The sequence below is a fragment of the Phallusia mammillata genome, chromosome 3 (genome assembly GCF_965637545.1).
Source record: "Phallusia mammillata chromosome 3, kaPhaMamm4.hap1.1, whole genome shotgun sequence".
Taxonomy (NCBI): Eukaryota; Metazoa; Chordata; class Ascidiacea; order Phlebobranchia; family Ascidiidae; genus Phallusia; species Phallusia mammillata.
This window is the reverse complement of record NC_137254.1, coordinates 20,965,992-20,991,067: the sequence shown is the minus strand read 5'-3', so window position 1 is coordinate 20,991,067 and position 25,076 is coordinate 20,965,992. Positions and strand designations below refer to the sequence as shown.

The following is a 25,076-nucleotide window of genomic DNA, read 5'->3' as shown; positions in this document are numbered from 1 at the left end:
TTTTTCGCACACTGATTGGTGTAATTATAATCAGCTGTTTTGTGAAAATTATTTGTTTACGCGAAAGGTTCTTCTCCGATGAGATACTACTACAGTACTACTACATGTGAAGCCTTTTTCGTGGATGGTCAGCGCAGATGAATATTTTAAAAGTAAATGGTGCTAGTCTGGCGTCGTTAATTTTTTTTTGCGTTAAGTAAAAACGATTGGATGAGAAAATAACAAATGTTGTTTGTTGTTTGGTACAGTGAAGTAGTGATAGTAATATGTGGCTGTTATAATTGTACAGAAAACATGGCAGATTTGAAAACAGCGATAAGAATGGAGGAAGAGGCATTGAAAAAAATGAAAAGAAATCAAATGATTTCAGGTATAAATCTCTTGCATCAGTAACTTGTTTGCCATTACCATTTTAAAAAGTTCTTTTTAATAATTTAAAACTTTAATGGTTACTTCCAGTAAAAAATGCTTTACATTATCTCATTACAGAATCTCGAGAGCATGGAATATCAAATCCGCTGTGTTCCAATGACATACCAAGCTTTCGACGCAGTTCACAAGATTTTCAAAAACCCAAGTCTGACATCCCAGATCTAATGTCATTTGATAATACAGTATCAAATTCTATGGCAAGCACAAGTGAGGATTGGATATCTCTTGAATCGCCCAGAGTTGAAACAGATACAAATTCCAATTATAATGCTACAATTCAAAATGTCTTGTCTTTGTTTGATGCATCTACCAGAGCAAATCAATCAAAAGGATACAGTCAGCCACAATGGCAACATCAGAGTCACCAACCCAACACTGTACTGGGACCAAATAATTTCAATCCAACTCATACAATGGCTTCGCAACCCCATGTAATACCGGGGTTTCCTCCGGCTAATGGGACATTCCCCCAAACTTGCACACAATCAGCATTTCCACAGCGAACATCATCTACCATGTCACACAGTTCTTTGTTTCCTCCCCATAGTTCCACAAAATTACTGCTAACAAAAACACATTCACATCCATCTGAGCTTAATCTTTTTACCAACGGAAAATCATCAACAATGCCTGTTGGTTTCACAAGTGAGCTTACGATTCGAAAAGGATCATGGAAAAGTTTTGATGAGCAAACATTCACGAAAAGTGAATCAAAGTTTGCCACTTTTGAAGAAGGTATAATTATCATGTACTTGGTATTAAAATGAGTAGATCTGTAATTCACTCCCTAACTTTTTATACTTATACGTTTATGTATTGCTTAAATCTGGAAAATAGCCAGTATAGCACACATTATTGCACCATAAATTCATGGAATGAGAAAAAAAGTAATTTTACAAGTACAATGCATAATTTAAAAGGTTCATGCTAATTAAATGGTTTTGTTAACCCTCATGAGTTAATCTGCTTGTAGCAATTGCGCAACCCTCAAAACAATAGTGATATGAAAATATGAGAAGGTTATAAAAATACAATTGCCAGAAGAGCTCTATTACCAAGTTGAAATAAAGTTGTTACATGGTGTGTTCTTGATGAAACTGTTTTTCTGTTTTGCAGGGTTTCTACCACCTAATTCCAGGACATCCTCAGTTAAAACTAACAATAGTTCCAGTGCATCAGAAACAGAACATATGAATACCATTTTTGATGATTGGTTCAATGACCAACTTGGAAGAACAGATTCTACTCCTTCCCCGAAACGAGAAACTGCCGCTGTTCATGTCCACAATTGGATAGACCTTGACCCTCTACAGAAAAACAAACAAGGTTGATTTTAATTGTATTGTAAACAAGTTTGTATCTTATGCAATGTATTCATTAATACAAATAACTGTATAACTGGCTACATGATTTTTGCTCTTAAACTACAATCATCTTCAATTTTTGGTGTAACAGTTTGCTGCACATAAACATTTATGTAGTAGATAATTATGGGTCCCCTTCCCTGAAGGACTCATATTGTTTTTGTCCGTATTTTTCTTTTTTCTGTCTAACGCTGGCTTGTGAGACGCGTTTGGTCAAGAAAGAGTGCTCCAAATTTATTTAAATTTACAGAGTAGTTAATAAATTTGATCCTCCTGAAGTTTGACCCCGATTGACCCAGCGGTTCACCCACAGGCCCCCAAAACGTAAAATTTTTGAAACGGCTGTACTGACTAAAGTACAGCATCTTGGAGTTTCATGCTTTGTTGTTTGGTGCAATGTAAAGTTTTTTAAAGAATTTTGTATCTTGTTTTCGGATTCACCCATTTTTTACCCTTTAAACCCTGAAATAATCAGTTTTAGTTTTAAGGCAGAAATACATGCCCTATGGTGCAGAAATATTTGAAAAAGTTAACAATTATTTAAGCAGGGTATTCGTTTAGTATTTAAAATTTTGCCAGTTACCTTTACAACACATAATATGTGTACGCTATCAGTCAGATGTAAGTCCCAAGGGAGGAATTCACTGGTTTACGATTAAGGCGGCAGAGCGGGAGTGCTCAGCTTGACATCTGGACAGAGGTTTTACGAGACAGTCGTTTGGGTGATTAGAAATCAGCTGTTTTTTTTGTGTGCAGCAATGCTGTGTCGTGTTATTGAGTTATCACTCGCATTTTCAGTATTGGCGCAGGTTTTACACCTAAGACGTAATTCGAACTCGATAAACGTACTTCGGTTTCGTTTATATCAGGCAAAACATCGTTGAACAACATAAATATGAAATTTAATAAACTTAACTTTTTCGAACGCCGCGATAAATGGTCTTTAAATTCTCGTTGTCAGCTTCGCCGTCTCATAACCACGGGTCACTAAAGGTCAACTTGTAGGCATTACAACACCGTTACGAATTTTTCGTCATAACGTATCTTCTTTATTTTTGACAAATCAATTCAAGAATCAGTACTTAAGTCATGTATAAATTAGTCTAAACGGTATTGTTGAACACTAACGACTGCATGCTATTAAAAACAGTGTCAAAAGGTCATTAAACGGTCGTTTTTGCGAAACAAGGTTAAGTGAAAAACAAGTTGTTATGTATACCTTTGTAGCAAACGACTTTTTTTTATATAGTGTCTAATACAACAGTTAAGGCTTTCTAGGAAAATTTGTGTTTAAAAACTGAACTTGAACCACAATATCAAGGTCAAAGCAAGAGATTAAATTGAATGTATTTTCACCGATTTTTTTGTAATTATATGACAATAATGATGCTAAAAGAATACGGAAAAGAACTTTTAAAGTTAAGTTTATGCTTTGTGAAAAATTTGTCCTTAAGAATATAAAAATAACCGCCACATAGGTTTACCGTAAATCCGCATAAACACGCGTGTGGGGACCCATTCGTTTTTGCTTGCAAAAACAATCATGTATGTAGATAAAATTGTGTATAGTGTAGTAAATTGGTAAATATCGTATAGAATATATAAAATGGAAGTATATCAGAAAGCCACTTTTCTAGTATTTAATTTAAGTTCACCATTTAAAGGTGTATTGTTTAAACGCCTCATTTGTCTGATAGAAAGTGTAAGTGTAAAGCACAATGAACTAGGAAATGCCATTCATTTTACCAAATACAGACGCATCCTGTCATAAACATGTCATGCAGCAGGCATCAGTTGTATAAATTTAAACCAAAAGTGATCTATCTTTTCACAAAATTCTGCCTAAAAAGTTTATTTGTCTGTTTGTGCAAAAATAGTAAACCAATGAGACAATGATAAATGTGATTTTCATGTCTTCAATGCAATCCATTAGTTTACACATTAAAAACTAAGTGACTTTGAACATAAAAAAGGAGTTTGATAATAAACAAAACTGTAAAAGAGCATGTTGCACATGTAATCAAAAGTTCAGAACAACAATGGTAGGTCATCTGCAAGAAAATGTATTTACTACATAATGTTCAAGCTAATATACAAATACAGGTATACAGTGACAATATAACTGACAATTACCATGTTTTTGTATTATACGTAGTTTAATTGTTTCGGATACTAGTAAAGTGTACATGTGTGTGAAGCTACTTTCTTGTCATGCAAAAGCGTCTGTTCAAAAAACAATGTGTTGCATTACTTTCAATTGATAATTTTTAATTACGTATACTTGCTTTGAAAAATAGTGTATTGTAAGCAAAAAATATTTTTTCAGGAGATCAAGTTGCTGAACCACAACAGGTATGATTAAAATGGTTTTTATGTTTTGTGTAGCTCTGAATGCAAGTTCATTTATGGCATGTGCTTTGAAACATGCCATATGTGTACATAAGGCCTTGTGATAATAAAGCAGGTTAATGGTATGTTAAAAGCACTTTTTGGATAAACAGACCTCTTGTTTACTTAATCCATTTAAAACTTTCTCTTGCATTCACGGTCAACATCTAAATTAGTTACCTAAATTTTTGATCCTGTACACAATTTTGCCTTTACTATTTTGTCCTTTGGTTTTCTTGTGAATGATCTCAATTGAGGAAATATTTGAAGCAATTAAATTGTCAGAGTGCAATGCAGGCTACTTGCATTCTTACTATCGACTTCTTTTCAGGATTTTTTTTCTGCAAAAAGAGGGAATGCCCACAAGGCAAGTCCGCAAGGTAAGCTGATCTTGTTGTGATTAGAGAGTAAATATGGTTGCCCAAGGTGGATGATTTTGACAGTATTTGCCTAACTGTAACTAAGTGAAATTGTTGATGCTTTTTTGTGGTTTACAATCAGGTAAAGTGAGTTTCACAGTTGATTTGGTTAAAGAGTAGTGGTTAAATTTGCCCACTGTGGGTAAGGTAAACAAATTCGTATACTTAAAGGTTGGAGTTTAATTTGTTTAATCATATTTACCTAAATTGCTTGTGGTAAAAACATACATCAACTTTGCCAAAATAAATGCAAATTTTATTCGTAAATGTTGGCAATTTTACTACGCTTTGAAAAATTGTACTTTTATTAGTAAAGTGTTTTTATGCGTGTAAGTTTTTAGCATTGTCTTTTCTTCTGTTATGATGTGACAAAGCTTGAAATTATTTGGTCACACAAAGTATTTGTAAAAAATACAGCCAACTTGTAATATTTTAAAGGTAAGTAGAAATTAACTACTCTGTCATGATTTCGTTGACAGAACCTGCAATGAAGTTTCATGAAAGAGATCATCATACATTCACAGATTCATTGCAGGTACTGTGCAAATTTGTGTAACATAGCATAAATTAGTCATATTGCAAAATTATTTTTTCAAATCATTAGTATGACATATTCAAAATTGTGTACTGACCTGTGAATAACCCAGTGATGCATGTCTAAATTTACATGAACTTTATGAAATGCAAACTTTGCTAATGTAATGTTTTGTGGTGATCTTGAAAATGATTGTAGTAAAGTGAATAGAAAAGTTCATTCAGAGTTAACTTTTAGTTTAGGACAATTCAGACAATGTTTACTAAAAGTTGTGACTAAAGATTTTTCTACACTATATATTTAATAGATGCAAACAAACAGTCATGTGCGTTTACAAAAAAAAAATGTAACAGAAAACATGTCAAATTTTATACAACCCACACAGTTTTTTTTTTATTTCTGCTCTTTTACATTTCGAATTTTTATCTATGTTAACCTCATTCATAATTTTTTTAAATACGACTAAATTTCCGATTGGTTTTATGACCGAACTTTTTTTTCAGACTAAACATGATGGAGTGGCCACAATAGGATATATCACAGAACTTGACAGCTTTGCAAGGACCATTGAGACACTGCGATCTAAATATTCTTTCAAGGACAAACTTTCTAACCCTGGTCATGTCATTTGTAACCTGATGTCACAGAATCAGTGGATCAATGAAAATGGAGGTTTGACTTTTCTTTTTTTTAAGTTAAATGGTTACAGGTGGCTATATGCCTGTTGCAAACTTTTATCCCAATCACAAATTTAATGAAAATATTTTTCTAATTATTGCCCTTAGGCAGAAAAGAAATCACATAACTTACAACAATGGCTTTCATAGTACAGTGTGTGCACTATAAAACATCGGTTTGGCAGTTGTTTTACCAATTATGTATACACGAATCAAATTGTTTTGTGCATAAACAATTAAATAATGCATAAACAAAAAAAATTGTGAGTTTATAACATGTGATAGAAGGATAGGGGTTTTCTGTGCTTAGGTCACTAAGTTGTTCTGGATAAATACTGTGTGTCTGTCTACTTTTAGTTGTCTGTTGACAGAATATGCCTCATTCGACATATAGATCTTATTTTTTTATGCTACCACTGCGCAAATAAGTCTTTGCCTAGTTGAAGTCAATCATCAAGATATTGAGTCAACATATGCCATACCACACATTATATGGATATTGTGCATTTATCTACTTTCAGTTGTCCAATGACAGAATATGGCACAGTTGACATGTATATATACATCTTAATTGTTTTGTGACTATTGCATAACCAAGTCTTTTTTACAGTTGAAGTCAATCGTGAAGATACAGAGTCAACAGTTCGTATTTCTGTAAGGGCTGATGGAATTTCCCAACCTGTTTCATTTGAGTGTGATGGTAAGACATAGTACCCAGTAACCTATGTATAATACATTAATGCTGTGTTTTTTTTCAAAAGTGAATGCATCGATTGAACACATTGTGAGCCAAGCGTTATGCATTTCCTATGAGGACATATCACAGGTATCAGCTGAGGATTATTCTTTTAAAGTTGTTGGAAGGCAGGAATATCTTCTCAGGTGAGCTATAGCAGTAATTCCTAAACTTTTTCTTTCCTTTACCACCAACATTTGTTTGCATACTACTCCGTACAACTATTTTGGTCTATCGCATGTAAGATATATTTCTTATTTTCTTATCTGAGTCAGGTAAACTGCGCGCATGTAGGTACACCTAACCACCTGGTATGGTGTAAAGGAAATACATTTAAAAGAAAATCTACAAGTAATGTGGGCAAATGCACCATGTATAAAACATAGTAATTGCAAATATTAACTTTTTAACAAAGTAGTAAGTTAGACAATTCCAGGTGTTAAGTGGTTTAGTATTGGTGATGCTTAATTTGGGTCGATGGTAGTTTTCTGAGAAAAAATGGTTAACATTTTGCAATGCACCAGGCATCTAATGTTTATACATCCTGCATGATGGTGATCAATAGATTTCTGTATCTTCATTCCTAAGTATTTCTGTTATTATTCTCCTAAAAGTGATGGTGCTTTCAGTACTGGGGTTGACTGATTCCTAATGTCTACCCCTAGCAGGTAAATTCCCACCCCATGCTTAATGTTTCAATGGTTTGTAGGCTGAATTTGATTTGGCATTTTTAGAGGAGTTATACCAGGGTTCTGCAACTCCTTGCATGGTTTGCGATTTTTTATCCCAGTTCTTTTTTATGTAACTGTTAGACAGCTTTTGTCAGTTTGTGATGATGGATAATAGTAAACCTATGTCTGAGTGAACAAATCAGTGTGCTTTCTGACCGCTATTCAAATTAGAATATTTACCATTTTGACTGAACCATAAATTAACATGTGGTGTTCAGTAGGTTGCCGAATCCTATTTTTGTACACTCTTTTCTTGGATCTGTAAATGCAACAACAGAAAGATTTTTTATTAGCTGTGTCATGCCTGTCATGATAACGTTTAACTCATTTTTTCAGCAAAACACTTCTCAGCACCTATGAATATGTACAAGAATGCTGCAAGTATGAAAGGGATGTGGAATTGGAACTTCTACATAAAAGCAAAATGGATCAGTACCTCCAAAGAACGGTATATTTTTGCTTAATGCTGTGGTGTACAATCTCCTATACACAGGCCGATTGCAACCTTTTATACAGAAGTAGTTCATTCCACAGAGAATATTTCGGATCTGATATGAATTATGTCCCACCAAAGCTTTTTTGTGTAGTGGTAGTGAGCAATTTCAATCCTGTTTGTTAAAAATGTGATTATTTGTCATTGTGCAATCAACCTAGAATCAATTGTGAAAGTTTGGTGTCTGTCAGAATACATGGCATTTTTATACGCAACGAAAAATCTCCATATATTTTATTGAAAGATAGAATGAGATTTATTAACGTTTTGTAGAAATATATAAAACTTGTTTTTAAAAAAAAAACTGTGACGGATGTTTAACTTTGTGTAGATTTCGAAAGTTGTGGTCAAAAATTCAAATCATATTTCTTTTTGTACAGAGGAAAAAAACTGTTTAACAGATAAAATCATTTTCCTTTTCTACAATATTTTTTTGGAGGGTTAAAGCACTACAAGTTTTGATATTGTAGAAAAACATGCAAAAGTTATTTAACAACAAGGAAGTGTTACTGCAGTGGTTGTGTTTCCTTATTGCTTTGTTCTGAAATCTTTATTCATGACTCAATCAAAACAATAGAATAGGGAAATTTTAACAAGGAAGTATTTCTAGAGTTTTGTATATTCACTTACATCCAAATGTACTATTTGGCATTAGTTTTTGCTTACAATTATGATGCCAAGCATACTTGAATTATTATACTGACATGGATGTACTTAACAGAAATTAATTGGTTAATTTTTTGCTTGACCTTTTTTAATAGTATTTCAATCAAAACTTATTGAGTTGTAGGGATTTGAGGTTTTGTGGTTTTCGATGTGCAACACAGACTTGTTTCTACATTTAATTACCTTTAAACAAAGGTCCAGCTGTTTGGGCGAAATGTCACTTGTAATACCCAACTTGGAACTATAAAAATTGCAATCCCAAGTCTTCAGTTCTTACTGGTTACTTTTCCAGTGTGCAAGTGTGTAATATTTAAGGAATATGTTTTGTTTGTTAAAATTGGAGGTTCCCAAACTTTTTAATGTTTTATTCATAACGGTTCCTATACATTCAACATTTGCGGTCCAAAAGCAATAAGTTGTTGAAGTTGACATACCTCAACAGAACCAAAACTTAAGTTAACAACTGTAAGTTGATACTTTAATTTACCACAACAAAAGCGGGATTTATTTCCGCTTGTTTTTCAACAATATCCTTGGTAATACATAGGTAGTTTATGATGTCCCACCAAAATTGCTTTTAGACCCCTAAGGGACTCCATACACCTGTGTGGGAATTACTGGATTAAACATGTTTGTGAAATTCTGTTAATAATGCTGAAGATTTTGTAACAAATAGTTCATGTAAATATATATCGTCTTGTTGGGAATTTTTTGACCTTCACCCTCAGCAGATCATTAAAGCAAAAATTTTATTTTAACAGGAAGATGATGATGAGAAACAGAACATGAAACAAGAGTTTTGTGATATTATTGGGAAACCCACAACTGTTCTGACTAGGTGAGCACCACATTACTAGAAGTTCAAATGTTTTGTGCCTAGTTATTTTTTGACCAACCTGAATATATTACATAAGCTATTGTTGCTAGGCATAATATCAAGTTTGTAGAGCTCTTCTGGCAAATGTAATTTTAGTGTTATTTACCCTGATGAAGACGACCTGAATAGGACGTCGAAACGTCGGGTTAAAATTACATTTGCCAGAAGAGCTCTACAAACCTGAATGTATTACTTTGTAAATCATACTTAGGATTGACTTACATATATGAACTGTGAGTGCATTTGGTTTTTATTCTCCATGTAAAGTTATTTTTAGCATCGATTTAGTTATACTTGGATGTCAACTGATTAGCCACACATTGTATATCCAAAAAAGTCTAATTTTTGGTTGACTGTATCTTCAGCCCTTTGTAAGAAAAGTTAAATTGTAGCAATATGGTAATTACTGTAAAACAATATGTAAAATATTTGCTTGAAATTGAAACTTATGACTTATAGCCATGACCAGGTTTGTAAGCCATTTTTGAGCACTTGTTATGACGGTAACTGAAAACTTTACAGAGAAAATTATGCCCAGTTGTTACAGGAGATCATAATGATGACATTTGTTATTTTTCAATATTCTTGGTTGTAGATTTCAAATTATCGCCACCAAACATTTTATTAAAACCACTGTTTTTCAAAAATTTCCAAATCCATTTGTGCTGTTGACTGCCAATATGTCATGTTGGTGTGACATTGTGAAACCTAATTTTTTTTGCTGGTCAACTGATCACTTTTAATTGCTTATGACATCATTGGTTTCCTTACTAAGGGTGTCAGTTACACAATATGTCACCAGTTGGATGAATTGGTTTCGTGTCTCAGATTCTGAATCATTAATCACTTCCTGTTTTTAAAAACTATTTGGAATTTTTTTTGTCAAGTAATTGGTCTTAAATGATTTCGTAAATGTATCAATGGTTTTCTTCTGTAATTTTGTATTTTTTTGCATTTTCAGGGAAGATATCCTGATTTTGTGGGAAGCTTTTTACAACGAAACTGACAAATTACTAAACCAACTGGAAACTGTAAGTAACATATGCTGTTTTGTGTATATATTGGATTTTGAGTTGGTAGAAAAGCATTTTAAATCTTGGTTTCCTGGCTTTTATGACAGGAAAAAATATAGAACCCATGAAGCCATATTTACCCACATACTAATTAAGCCAATCATCCTTGTGTGTGCACATATGTAGCAAGTTTTATCCTCAAAGTCAACAAAACATGTTTGGTAATGTAACACAGTAAATCACTTTGCTCTGTTTTCAACTTAAAACCAACCCTTGTTTGATGAGAAGGGGACTTAAAAAAGCATTGAGAACATTTAGATATGGCTAGGAAAACATTCTATTTTAATTTCTAAAATTGTAGCTTGCTTTGCTCACACATAAATAAAACAATTACTAAAAAATCATACACTGTATGTTTTCTCTAACACTACATTTGTATGATATAATCAGATTGGTCCTTGACATGTTCTTAATGCTATATTAGCCAGCCTTATTACAAAACAGCATTTCAGCAGTTTTGCCTGGTTTTCTATCAAAAACACATGAAAAATATTTTTCTTTTCTTTTTGAAGGAGATTGAGAGTGATGTGACAAGTCAAGTTTGCCATCATCAATGTGAGCGTGTTATTCAATCTGTGCGTGCCATGTGCAGTGCACTGGGAAACATAGAAACAGTACAAATAACGGAAAGTGTAAAAAATCTTCGTGCTGCTGTAAACCGTCCTATGAGTCCCCCATCACGAAAATCAACTGTATCAGGTAGATAAAAGTATTTGTAAATATTTCTTGTTCTTTGCTTTTCCAATATGTTTGATGATTGTGCTTTGAATTTTGTTTTTCCTGTTTCAAAAAATCTTAAATCTTCAAAAAAATTAACATAAAAGTTTCTTGGAACTTTCAACTTTAAGCTTAAAATAATTTGGTGTTATGGTTTTCGAATTGCAACAATAGTCAGAAAACACAAAAAGGGTGCCCTGGCCCCAATATGTCCTTTATTACAAGTGCATAGTAACAACAACCTTTTAACATTAAAGGGTAAATGTTTAAAAATAGAATCAAACTCAATCACTATTTGCTGGTTCAGCATTTTCTTACCTTTTGGACCAGGTCATGCTCTGGTTTAAATCCCTGATGTTGGTTCTTAAAATTTGTGATCCAATGGTTTATATGCATGTGTTGGTTGTTAACAGTTGTTCATGATTTGGTTGGTATAACCACTTCGAGCAAAGTGACCAATGACAAAAAGCCGGCAAGGTACAACAAAGTCAATGAAGCAATCGAACAACTAACCACTGTTCTTACAGAGTTTGTTGAACTATATTGTCAGGTTGGTTGGTCCATTCTACTTTTCAGACTATTGCAGTTACTCCCCCTTTTTTTGATATGTTTCTACTTTGCATTAAGACTACCCACAGATAGTTAACATCTTTATGTTTAAAAAGTTTTTTGTTTTTGTCAAAAAAAGTTTTTGTTTTTGTCAAAGTTTTTGTCAAGAATAGTTTTTGTTTTTGTCAAAAATTCTCAAAACATCTTAGGCTTGTAGTTTCAATGTGCTTACCCACAAGCCTAACAAGTGTTTTGAGCATGCCCATTTCACTAGTAGCAAATGACATAAAAGTTGCAACAAAAATATCTGTATGATTTGGGTGTCTTTGACATAAATATTTTTGGACCGTTTCTCTTGCATTTTCTTTTTGGTTTCATTTTGTTGTTGTTGATTTTGCAGTCATTTGAGTCTGATTTCTTCTCTATTGATCCTTCCCCATCTGCACCACTGCTTCTGAAACAAATTTTATCAACATCGGTGAAAGATTTATATTCAGTCAACATCAATTCGCTGCACAGAGTTCCGAAAGTCTGGGAAACATCGTAAGTTATGATAAACTAAATGATTTACAGATGTAAAAAAAATTAAAAAATTTTGAAAAAATTGGTTTATATGAAACAATTAACAAGCATATTATGGTAAAAATGTGATCAGGCTTCCTTTTTTCTTAACAAGGTATAATGTTAGAAAAACTCTTTAAAAAAAGAAAATTACATAATGCATTACAGATATGAGGAATTCTATGCTGTATGCAGTCTATGGCACGGTGACCAATGTATATCTCACAAACCCATGGAAACTGAACATGTGAAGGTTACCAAAGGATTTTACGCAAGGCTTGTCTGGGAAAAATGGTATGTTTTTTTTAACCCTGGAGCTTTTGTATTGATTAAAACTAAAAAAGCTACATCTGTTGTTTGGCTGAGGCACTATTAACATAAATGAGATTTTTGTTTTAGAGTTGGTTCTAGTATTCTTTTTTTAAACAAAATCGATCAAATCGATAAGATTATTTATTTTACATCTTAACCATTTAATTTTTTCAATATAACAGGCTTGACTTCGATGTTGCTGTTTATGACTTACCTTTGGAAACGGTGCTTAACATTCGAGTAAATGGATGCTCACCTTCTGAGGAGAAGAATTCCCCTAAAGTTCTAGCACAGATCAACATTCCTCTTTATAATCAGAACAAGTAAAATAAAAGCTTAAAAATAACCTTCTTGAAATTGCGTTTTTTACATTTTTTATAGCTGTCACATAACTGTGTAAAATTTAAAACAATTCTACAAACAGACATTTGACTTGCGTTTAATGTTGATTTATGCATATTTTCTTCTATAAAAAGTTTACAAAAATCCTAAATATTTAAGTTTTTACAAAGTTAACAAGACGCATTTTTTTGTGATGTGTACAAAAAAAACATTTCATTAAAAAACCTTCATTTTTCAGAATACTTAAGCATGGCACCAAAGTGTTTGGTATGTGGGATATGACCTCTGTGGGGTCAAAAGTCACTGGTGAGGGTCATGTGTTTTACCACTGTGCAGACAACATCACTAATCCAGACAGCATTGTGATTAACATCGATTTTTCTGAAGAAAAAAATCCTGACTGTGTTGTAAAATTTCCAGAAATTGTGAGCACTGTTCAAAATGGGTAAGTTGGATTAAAAAGTTGAACCCTAACAACAAAAACTAAAAGACCCAAACACATTAATTGTACAACTTGATATCCACTGTGTCGTCAAACAGTTGCGTGTGTTATTTTGATATTAGATGCTTCAGGGTTAATCCCGGTATTGAATTTTTGTTCATTTTTGTTGGCTATGGCCGAACAGGCCACAACATGTGTAGCATATGATACAGGACGATATTCGTGTTTCAACTTTCGAAGGGTTCACCACTGAGCCTGTGTAGCTCAGTTGGTAAAGCATGAATCCTGGAAAAGCTCCTCTAGTTGGCTAGAATCCCATCACAGCTAGACTTTTTTAGCCTGTCTTATGGGGGAATTCTTGGTGGTCGGCTGGTATAACCCTCTCAACAGGTCTGGCGTAATATGATTAATCCAAAAATAAAAGCATTTTCACAGTATTTAACACCATATATGCCATGGTGATAGAGGCTTATGTTTAAGAACTCGTGCTCTAAGTCATCAGCAATTGTTTGACTAGGTCATCACCGTGGAAAGAAATGTCATCCGTATCCGCAGAAACAAGACAAAGTTTAGAAAAACTGTTGGCCAGGGCCAAGCTTATGGTGGGACCATTATGCAACCTTTCCAAAAAGGAGAAGGGCCTTCTTTGGCAACATAGAAATATTGTTGGCGCACCAAACCAGAACAATGGTTTCCCAGGTAACAAAAACATGTTTTGATTCGAGTTTACGTATTTTGCTGCCACTGTATCACCATTTGATGTCCACGAATCGGTTTCAACACCTATCCGTTTTGTAAGTGGTTTGTAACATGACTTCCCATAGATTTTTGACACAATTTCCTTTGAATTTGTTTATCGCATGTGACTGGCTATTAGGCACTCTATGCATCCTAATGGCGAAACAGAACAGTTTGTTTGCATTTTAACGGCCCTGTAGGCGTTTCGTTGTTCAAATCTTAACAGTTTTACGATCATGGCAGTGTTGACATGATATAGTATTTGCCACGGTAGCGCAGTCTTTTCTTACGGGTGTGCGACAGAGTTGCAAACGGACCCAAACCCGCAACCGATTTTTTTAGGTTTAAAAGTGACTTGAGTGTGTTTAGTTTATAATATTAATACTTCTTGTCAGGTATCAGTTTACCATTACTTCTCCGTTGCATTCCAAGTTGGTCACCAAGTTTGTTACATGCTCGAGACGCGTACAACCTTATCTCACTGTGGCCCCGAACCCCTCAACCGGAGGAATCGCTCGCAATGTTAACTGCAGCGTAAGTATTACCGCCATTTGAGAATTAAATGATGGTTTAAGCAAGTACTGTAATGTTTTATTATTAGGGCGGTAAAGATTTGTTCTCAAACCATGTTCAGATGCTTTAAATCTCCAGACATGGGTCTATGCTCCACATAACATAAGGCTTAACTAATAAAAGTTTTACTTAAGTCGTTAAAATTGCTAAGTTGTGTTCTCTTAACCAGTTGTACGTTGGCCCAAACATAAGGCAAGATTCTGTCTTTCGGTCCGAAACTTAAGTAACCAACTGTAAAATAAGTCACAAATGTAGCCTACGGTCAAGTCAGGCCCGTTTCGAGTCTAGTTTAAACCACATACGAAACGTTTTGTGTTTTTTCCCTTTCGTAGATTTCCTGACGGACGAGTGCGTTCTGCTGCCATCCGATGGTTGGAAGGTGCAGGTGATATGGACATCGGGTCGTGGTTGCCACAACTTGTACAAGCCCTGAAATGGGAACAACGGCATGACAGTCCTCTTATGAAACTTATACTTCGTCGGGCGATAGGAAGTGTCAGAATTGCACAGAAACTTTTCTGGTTAGCAAATTTTATTAACTGCTTCTTTCCATTCCTAATTGTGAACTTAACCTTAAGATCCACCTCAATAAATTTTAATAAAGTATTTTTTTTTGAATCCAAAACCCTTATTTAATGTTTAACCTGCACAAACGCAAAAAATATTTTGCAACTAAGTTTTTTTTTATTCGTAGAGACAGCGATTAGTTTATTAAGGACGTTTTATTAATTTCGGGTTTGGGTTTTGGTCAATGGCCAAATTTTCGAAAAATGTTGGGTTAATAGAAACATAGCCAAATTTCTTCACACCTGCAGCAAACTGTAAAATACGAAAAAATTATAACATCTTTGCTACGTCATGCTAGTATGACGTCACAATTACATGTCGCGCTGGGCCAAGCACCGACTAACAATATAAAAAATCGCGGTTTCTGCAAAATAATGCAAAAACATTGAAGCGTAACTTTTTTTGCGTTTTAAGGTTGTTGCATGAAAACATGAACGACAGTATATGTGGAAGGAGATACAGAGTACTGTACGCCGCTCTTATGGTGACATGCAGTGCAACTTTAAAAAGAGAATTTGAGAAGGAACACTATTTTCTCAAAATGATCCACAGGTAATGCACAAACTGCGCAATTATGTATTTATAATATAGCAACGTAAAGTAGTAAACATTTTTGGAAAAAAGTGTCATGTTTTGTGTATCAATTTAGGTTGGTGCTTGTTCATAACACGTAATGTTCTTTGTATCTTTTTATGCGTCTTGGTATCGAATAATTATGCGCCCGAAATAAACAAAGAACAGTTGTAAGTAATGTTATGAATCTAGCTAATATGCAGATTATGAACTAAGTTTATGCGCAAAATAAATTTCGTGGGCGCAATTATCTTACAAGGAAAAGTTGAATCACTGTTTTAATTTAAATGAAAATACAACTGTGTTAACGTTTCTTTCACTGTCTGGTCCAATTGACGAACTCTATCATTGTCCCTGACATCTGTAAACTACTTTACCACTTGTACATATTTATTCGTTATGAAATAAATAATACTGGAAGAGCTTTTTTCACAGATGTTCATAACCTTTTTCGTTTTTTTTTTTGCTTCAGGGTCGCAGAAGCAGTGAAAGATGCGAAAGATTCGGCAAAGTCAAATGTACTTCAGGAGGATTTGACAAAAGTTTCTGCGCGCATTGGTGGTCACAAATTTCGGGTACCAATTAATCCTGCCTATGTCGCCAACGGAGTGAATGTAAAAGTAAGTTTGGGGGTATTTTTGTTCGCGAAGGTAAAACTTGCTTTACAAAATAAAACTATGCTCATCTAGCAATCAATTCTAATTACAGATGATCGTTGCCTGCATTGTATGCCACATACGTTTGTTTGTTTGTTTGGTAGTAGAAATGGCAGCTCGACCATTGGTCAGCTAAGAATAATGTAATTACTGAGATCAGCCCTGAAGCGTTTATGTCTATACATATGCCTTGCAATGTTGGAAGGCTTGGGACACAAGCTTGATTCGGTATACAGCCGTCAATAAGCCTAACGTACATAAATTTGTTTCTCCATGTAACAATACGTTCAAATCGCTTTCATTTTTCACAACAAACCTCTTGAATCTGCAAAACCTGTGGAACTGGCGGCGTCTTGCCTATGTTGGTTGTGTAGATTTGTACTACATGTTGTTTCTTTGCAGAATTCCACCTACTTTACATCAAATGCTGTTCCAGTCAAAGTGGCGTTTACGAATGCTGACCCTTTGGGACAAGAAATCAACATAATGTACAAGGTTTGTATTCTTTCCACAGAGCCTAAATATCTCATTTTAAAGTTTATTTTAAACAAACAACTTTTAGGTTGGTGATGACTTGAGACAAGACGCTCTCACAATGCAACTGATCAGAGTTATGGACAGAATGTGGTTATCTGAGGGACTCGACCTCCGGATTTTGACCTTTGAATGCCTCCCAACTGGTCTTAATCAAGGTGATCATTTGTTTAGTTAACACAATCTTGACTAATCATATCAGCCGTTTTGAACAACATGTCCCTTGTCATTGCTGTTTAGGGTTTTAGTAAAAAATGTGTTTTCTTTACTTTGCGTAAAAATATTTGGTAATGGTTAGCAAGTCCAATCAATACGATCAATTTCTTCCCTAAAGTTTTGCAACAAACAAAAATACCGCATTAAGCAATAGGTTGTATTTTGAAAGAACAAAAGAATCCATCAGTCTTTGTATTGTTATGTCATATGTTTAGCATAAAGTTGGTACTCATCTAGTCGAGAAACTTGTCCAAAGAACAGTTTATAAACATGTTTTAGGAGAAAAATGCTTTACTTGCCTTTACTGCAAGACAGTTTTTAAACTTGTTTTCCATTTTCAACAGGAATGATCGAAATAATACCAGATTCCAGAACTTTCCGTGAGATCCAGTCTAGTTACGGGTTGACAGGAGCATTTAAGGACCGACCTATTGCTGAATGGCTGCAAAAGTACAACGCCACTGGAATTAGCTACGAAAAGGTTTGTATGGTTCACATATTTTAACAGGGATAATAATTTGCTAAAAGATGCAAAACTTGGACCAATGTAAACTTTTGCTGTTCATATTATATAATCACCAAAATTGAGTAGATTTTGTTTGATGGTTAAAAATAGCACTCGGTTTTGTGTTATGGACAAAACACTTGGGTTTGGTCTAGTATTTGCTAGAACTGCCTAATATTAGCAAAGTAAAGCATCTTAGTCATGTATTACTCGTGTGTTCTCTCTTCAACATAAAGCCTTAGGCCAAGTTTTTTTTTTCAGCATTTCAGTTAATTTTGAACATATAATTTACTTTAAACGGACATAATTTTCTCGATTTATGCTTACATGTGAAATTTAACCGGTTCAAAAAGTTGATATTAAGTGGATATGAAGTGTTTTAAATGTTCCCTAAAATAAAAAATACTTTTTTTAACTCCAACCACAGGGTGTTTTAGCAATTAAAGACATATTTTGATTTCTTTCAGGCCGTGGAAAATTTCACTTTGTCCTGCGCTGGATATTGTGTTGCCACTTATGTGCTTGGCATATGTGATCGGCACAATGACAATATTATGCTGAGGAGAACTGGCCATCTTTTCCACATTGATTTTGCAAGGTTTCTTGGACATGCTCAGATGTTTGGAAACATTAAGCGGTTTGTTGCTAGAACTTTTATATCTTCTTTGTCAATGATTATTGTGTGTGTTTTTCCAAATTTGTTCACAATGGCCCCTGTCGGTCCAATTTAGCAATTGGTTATGGGTTGCAACCAAGCCCGAACTTATTTTTGAAAGCACTAGGTCCGAATTAGGCAAAAAGTTGGTGAATTGACACGAATGAGCTTAAGGATAAAGGCAGGCCCGTAATACGAAATAAGTCAGGCGTTGTATGTAGACATCCCGACTTATAAAAGCCGGTCCGAATTGCAACAACGTACTTACGGCGCAAGGGCAAAAAAAACGAAACTGATAAAACACCTTATGGCTCTAGGAACTAGTTAAATGCTTTTTTGTTCGGCTCCCAGGACCAATTTTGAGAATCCCCAGTGCATAAAATATGGAATTTCTTTTTTTCCTGGCCTGAAGTATACACACCAACATTCATATTCAGTTTAGAATATTTTAGAAGAGGAGTTTTTTTCATATGTTTTGTTTACTACTTTAGTGATCGCGCGCCTTTCGTTCTGACGTCAGACATGGCATACGTCATCAACGGGGGTGATCGACCGAGTTCTCAATTTCAAGATTTTGTCGACATCTGTTGTCGCGCTTTCAACATTGTAAGGAAACAATCGCACATTCTTATCAACCTTCTCTCATTGGTCAGTTCAAATTCAAACAATTACAACGTTATAGTTGGTGCTGTTGTTTGAAAAATGCTGTTTCGTTTTTTTCAGATGCTAAACTGTGGAATTCCTGAGCTAAGCGGGAAATCAGATTTAAAATATGTTTATGATGCTTTAAGGCCGAACGCATCAGACACAGAGGCTACAACTATGTTTACAAAGTTAGTTAGTTCGTTTTGTTTGTTGAATTTAATCACAGCCAATACAAAATGACTTTTTACACGGTCCAAAAAATATTTGACATTTTGGACTGGTTTTCTTGATATAACTCCTGCGGAAATGTTTTTGCTACCGAGTTGTAAGTCAGGCCGGACTTTTCCATCGGCTCGGCAACTTATCTGCCAATGTCGGGTGTCATGCAAGCCTGAAACAACGCTGTATTTACTGTTTAATAACCACATAATAGTTTTAAAGTAAAATCTTTTTCGAAACCAGAAAATCTCGGGTATCTTTTTTGCCCTGTGATGTCATGGCATGACGTCAAACTTATTTCCAGGTTGATCGATGCCAGTTTGTCGTCATCATTCACGCGCTTTAACTTCTTCATCCACAATCTGGCTCAAATGCGTTTCTCTGGCAACGAGAGTGAGGAAGATCGTCGCACTCTCTCCTTCGCTCCTCAACTTCGGGGATACAAGGAAGAGGAAGGCCTAATCACCATGGCAACAGTGGTCGGCTACCAGAAACGCTACTGTCCCGAAAAGTACTACGTAAGTCGTGTTATGTTTTATTGCAACAACGTAGTTTTAAAATATTTGCTCTTAAAAATCGAAATTGACAAGATTTGTTGTCTTTTTGGCATATTTCTTGCATTTTATTATGGGTCCCCTTCCTTGAAGGGGACACATCTTGATTTTACTCGATTTCTTTTTTTTTTTTTTCTTTTTTTTTCTTCTTTTTTTTTTTCTTCCCTGAAGTTTGTCCACCCCATTTTGCCCTGAAATGTTTGATGGATTTGGATGAAACTTTCACAGATGGTAGATATAGTTGTGTAGATGTGCCATCTGCTTCGTTTGTCATGATAACCCCAGTATTTACCCCGCTAGACCCCAAAATGTAAAATGTGGTTTGTGCGCACCACAAACGTTAGTTTTGTGTGATGTTATAAAGACAACTACATATGGTACTCATGTTTAAGGATTGCTTGGTGAACGTGTTTGCGGATAGCAGTCAAGGGGGTTGTTCACAGCCTTGTGACGTCATAAGTCATTAGGTTGTTTGTTAAAACGCCCCCTAGTGGTCAAAATTGAAACATTGGCCAATTTGGACAAAATTTTACAGGATTGTTGTTTGGGTCATCTTGTGACGTCATAAGTTATTACGGTTGTTGGTTAAAACGCCCCCTAGTGGTCGAAATTGAAACATTGGCCGATTTGGACAAAATTTTACAGGATTGTTGTTTGGGTCATTGCAGTTTCATATTTTCAACATTAGGGTGAAGAACCCCATCAGTTACCCCACTAGCCCCCTAAAATGGGTGAATATTTAAACAGGGTCGGAATTGGCTGAAATTTGGATAGCTTGTATAATTTGCCATTTACAATTGATGATTGTTGTGTTAAAACCTGTAGCCCCAGCATTTACCCCACTAGCCCCCTAAAATGGGTGAATTTTTAAACAGGGTTGGATTTGGCTGAAATTTGGATAGCTTGTACAATTTGCCATTTACAAATGATGATTGTTGTGTTAAACCCTGTAGCCCCATCAGTTACCCCACTAGCCCCCTAAAAAGGATAAATTTTTTAAACAGGGTCGGAATTGGCTGAAATTTGGATAGCTTGTACAATTTGCCATTTACAAATGACGATTGTTGTGTTAAACCCTGTAGCCCCAATAGTCACCCTGCTAGCCCCCTAAAATGGGTGAGTTTTTAAACAGTGGGCAATTGTTGGAAATGTTATGCCATTTATAGGTATCGATTGTTGTGTTTTACTTCTTTGTTTTAAACTAGACAAACTTTAAACAATGCTTGAATTGAGTCGATTTGTATAGTTTGAACTTTGCATAGCATGACTATTTAATCCTAGTACCAATCACAGTGTTTTACTTTACAACACCAAAGTTTCTTATGGTTATCTCTTGAAATGCAGTGTTTACAACTTTGCATGTGTGGGGACCCATGAGTTTCTGCCTGCAGAAACAACTAACGTTTTAAAAGACGGTGGCAAATATGGGACCCAATATAAAATAAGTGAAGGAATTATATTTATGTTTTAAAATAGATCATAGTGTATGTGCAAGGGCAATATGTGCTAAGCCACCCTTCTAGTTTAACCTTGGTTTTTGATATTGTGCTAATATCCATAAGCGCGGGGTTAAAAATGTGTACAACGAAGTATTTCAACAATAACAAATGTGTACAACGAAATATGGCTACAATAAGAAATTTGTACAACGAAATATTTCTACAATAAGAATTGTGTACAACGAAATAAAGCTACAACTATAATGTTTGTGATTTGATTTCTTTACAATGAAAGTTGTATCACATTAAGTAACTATTTTTGAACTTGTTTTTTCAGCTTTATTGCTTAAAAGTTACGCGAGAGAAAACTTCGTTAAAAACAGTCGAATCTTACGTTTTTCGAACGTTTGATGAATTTGAAGAACTTCACGAAAAACTCTCTTACGCTTGTCAAAGTTGGAGTTTGCCAAGGTATTGTGCTTTTCTGAAAGGGTGTTCTTTGTTACGATTCGTCAACCAAAATAGCAAGTTTTGCTCCGTAGTTATCCTTTACGAACCCAAATGTGTAGTTTTCTTTGTGTGTTATTCGTCACCTCGCCTATGGTGTATTTTTGGTGGCAAATTATGTGTGTTTTTCACGCGGGACACAGTAAAAGATAAACATGGGCTTTTAGGAAGGCAAAATACGTACAAGTTTTAACGTTTCGTCTTTTCAGTTTTCCTGGCAGTCTGATAGTTGGCAGATCACAAGTAAAACAAGTTGCTGACAGAAGAAAAGCGAAACTTAACACTTATCTTGCTGCTTTGCTGAAATCCAAACGCAACGTTGCTATGGTAAGCAATATTTTACACATGTATAATGCTTTTGGAACACTAAACACGGATTTGTTCTTAAGTTTTATGAGGAAAATTATGGCCCAGATAGACAAAACGCACTATTTTTTCTATCGGTTTTACGCGACGCTTGTTTCATCCCATTTTATGAATCTTTTTTGTGTCTCCAGTGTTTATGTAACTGATGTCCCGCCTCTTATTACTGGTGATGGCATTAGCATTTGCCAAAACGTTTGATTCATAAAGCATGCTGATTTTTAAGTCTTTTTGGACCGTTATTTTTCTCATTAAACTTATAATGTATAATGCTTTTGATGTAAAAAATATTAAGAAAAATTGCCGCTTTATTCCACAAAGTTAAAATGTTTTTGATGATGATTGGTGAAAAAATACACTTTTAGAACTAAACCCTACTGAGCAACGTGGTGAATCTTTTCTTATTAATGAAATCTCTATTCAAGTAAAGCAACTGCGACGATTCTGGGTCATAAAATCAGATCAAGAAAATATTTAGTGGTTTATTACGCTGGAATTAGCCCTACTGAGCAATCCAATATTACTAAGATGAGCCAACCTTTCCCATTTGGGTCATGTTCGTTATGCACAGCAGCCTATACCATTTTTTTCCTTATTGCAGCACGATTTGGTTTACACCTTCTTTCATCCTATTCTCCGCGATGAAGAAAAAGAAGTGAAACCAAATCTACGTACTCCTGACGTCATAGGTGGTGAAATCAAGATTTCTCTCCATTACAAGAACAACGCACTGTACATTATGATCATGCATTGTAAAAACCTGGTAAGAAGACGTTACAAATACAAAATGCCACATCTCCACTTCAGGGTTGTAGAAATAGAATACAAATAAATACAATTTTATAATATGTTTGATAACAAAAGTAAGACATTTTTCCAATAGTGTGTTTTAAAAATGCCGAAAGGATAAATGGAAAAGGAGTAAGACATATATGAATAGCTGGGGTCAGCCTTGAAGCGTGAATGCAGATCTCGTTTAGAAAGCATATGCATATGCTTGGTGATCGACTGATTGGAAGTATGAATTTATACCTATGCAAAGGCCGTGAGAATAAAAAAAAACGCTTTATGTAACATATTCATAAATAGGAACTTTGTATCTAAGTCCCGAACATATTTTGCGAGTATTAACTTCTTAATCCGTTGCTGTACAGTCCCACGTGAACGGCTCAGATCCGGACCCGTACGTGAAAACCTACCTTCTTCCTGATCCGGGTCACGTGACCAAAAAGAAAACCAAAGTTGCGAGGAAAACTCTCCATCCCACCTATAATGAAATGGTGAGCACATTGGTCAGCCATTAAACTCAATTGACAAAGTTGAACCGTAAAACTGTACTGTTTCAAACTCGAAGTCAGGGGTCTCAAACTTAGTGTTGTCGGCCATAATAAGCTCTGCTTTTCTCGGGCCGGACAACTTTAATTTTTCTTTACTTGCAAGTTGTGAATTCTACTGTGAAATGTTCATTTAATCCAAACAGCCTCATAGTTTTGAACTTAATGTAATTGTAACGTTCAGTTTTAGTGCATGATACCCTGTTATAGGATTGTCATCCGGTAACATTTCTTAGGACAGATTTGGTCATGTTGCGCTTACTGTAATGTACCAATGATTGTAACAGATAGATTATGTCTTAGCGAAAATGATTAAAAAATAAAATTTCAGCAGTGTTTTAAACATACTAACATAGCAAGGACTTTTATTATGAAAAGATATGCAGACGCCAGTTTCGTCAAATTGAATGTTCTTTTCTATTTTCGGCAAAATAACTTAATTTTATAAAAAAAATTTAAAAAAATTATACCTTTTCACGACTACATTTAATTAGGATTGATTTTTAAAACTCGCTGATTTTTTTTCCACAGATGATCTATCGTCTTCCACAGAATGAAATAGAACGACGACAATTACAAGTAACAGTGTGGAATTGCGAAACCCTTCAGGAAAACGACTTCCTTGGTGGAACATTGATTGATCTTTCGGGAGTCGACCTTTCCGCGGAGACCACAACTTGGTACAAACTTAATTCTTCGTTCTAACAAAATCTTTTGAGCCTAACAGCACTTCTTGCACTTTTTACAATTCCGTTCTTTCTACTATTTGTGCACTGTAAAGGAGTGGAAAGGCTGTTGTTTTTGTGTGATCGATTCAATATTTTATTGCGTCTATTCCATCCCTATAGACTACAGACTTAAAATATTTTGAGTATAGCTGTAAGTAGAATGTTTGGCATTACATTATTGTGCTGTTAATGAAAAAGAATGTTGCAAATTAAATCAGAAATTGTATTTTGTGTTGTTTCGTAAAAAGTTGTCACAAATATGCATGCGGGCATTCATATTGATATAAGTTTAACTAGTATATCTTTTCATAAGAATTTCAGAAGCGATTTAAAATTAAGTGGTTTGTCAAAGCGTAAGTATTATGAATTTTCACTAATGCTCAAGGTCCATTTGTCTAGTTTTGCCTCCATTCGTAGACTTTTGGATAGCATTCAGTGAATAGTAATTTTACAACAAAATATATATTCAATACCATTTTTGTCACTTATCTCAGCTCTTATATACTTTTTCCTACTGTACTTTTTCTTTGCTCTTATGGGTTTTGAGTACACTTTTGAAAATGACGCGTCCTCTTTGAGCAAAACAAAATCATCGGTGGCTTTTGATTTGTGCCTCTGCTTACTGATTTATGCAAACAATCGAATGCATTGAACAGATTTGCGTATTTATTTTGTTACTTTTATTTCTCATTTGCCTATGCGTTCTGTTACTTTATGTAGCAAACCACTATTGGCATTCAAACATAAGAAATTCATGAAATGTCCACACATGCATTTATCAAGTCTAAAGATTTAAAATTTCTTGCACTAGAATATTAATCTAGGTTAGTTACAGTTGATGTGCATAGTGTCCTTGTATTATTTATGATTTATTTACTGTTCCTCTTTTCTCTTCTTGAAGCTGTATGATTGATTGATCAATGTAGCTGTGCTTTGAATACATTTTTGTGCAATTA

The 25,076-nt window shown here is 34.7% G+C and overlaps 1 protein-coding gene across 2 annotated transcripts; it reads left to right on the top strand.

The window, feature by feature from the left end:
- Window positions 1–57: 57 nt before the first annotated feature.
- LOC145217419 (phosphatidylinositol 4-phosphate 3-kinase C2 domain-containing subunit alpha-like) lies at window positions 58–25,076 on the top strand. Of its 2 annotated transcripts, XM_080084680.1 has the most exons (36): window positions 58–152; window positions 290–370; window positions 490–1,167; window positions 1,549–1,758; window positions 4,123–4,148; window positions 4,516–4,564; window positions 5,083–5,138; window positions 5,642–5,810; window positions 6,426–6,515; window positions 6,577–6,697; window positions 7,619–7,730; window positions 9,203–9,279; window positions 10,280–10,349; window positions 10,904–11,090; window positions 11,522–11,658; window positions 12,058–12,200; window positions 12,387–12,512; window positions 12,713–12,853; window positions 13,111–13,317; window positions 13,832–14,013; window positions 14,448–14,586; window positions 14,958–15,146; window positions 15,607–15,744; window positions 16,238–16,385; window positions 16,824–16,916; window positions 16,984–17,113; window positions 17,516–17,652; window positions 18,144–18,313; window positions 18,823–18,979; window positions 19,055–19,164; window positions 19,500–19,713; window positions 21,526–21,659; window positions 21,905–22,022; window positions 22,660–22,821; window positions 23,213–23,338; window positions 23,924–25,076. In XM_080084680.1, exons 1-36 carry the CDS (start codon window positions 125–127, stop codon window positions 24,095–24,097), a joined length of 5,229 nt encoding a protein of 1,742 aa, XP_079940806.1. In that variant the 5' UTR covers window positions 58–124; the 3' UTR covers window positions 24,098–25,076. The 2 variants fall into 2 exon arrangements, with proteins under 2 accessions (XP_079940806.1, XP_079940805.1); XM_080084679.1 differs by lacking the exon at window positions 58–152 and having other exon boundaries at window positions 224–370.

What these genes read in the sequence shown, in the direction of transcription:
- LOC145217419 (XM_080084679.1), top strand. Translation starts at nt 226, where the DNA reads ATGTTGTTTGTTGTTTGGTACAGTGAAGTAGTGATAGTAATATGTGGC. An exon ending in AGGCAGGAATATCTTCTCAG is followed by an intron (nt 6,698 to 7,618) that starts GTGAGCTATAGC and finishes TCATTTTTTCAG; the next exon opens with CAAAACACTTCTCAGCACCT. An exon ending in ACTGTCCCGAAAAGTACTAC is followed by an intron (nt 19,714 to 21,525) that starts GTAAGTCGTGTT and finishes TTGTTTTTTCAG; the next exon opens with CTTTATTGCTTAAAAGTTAC.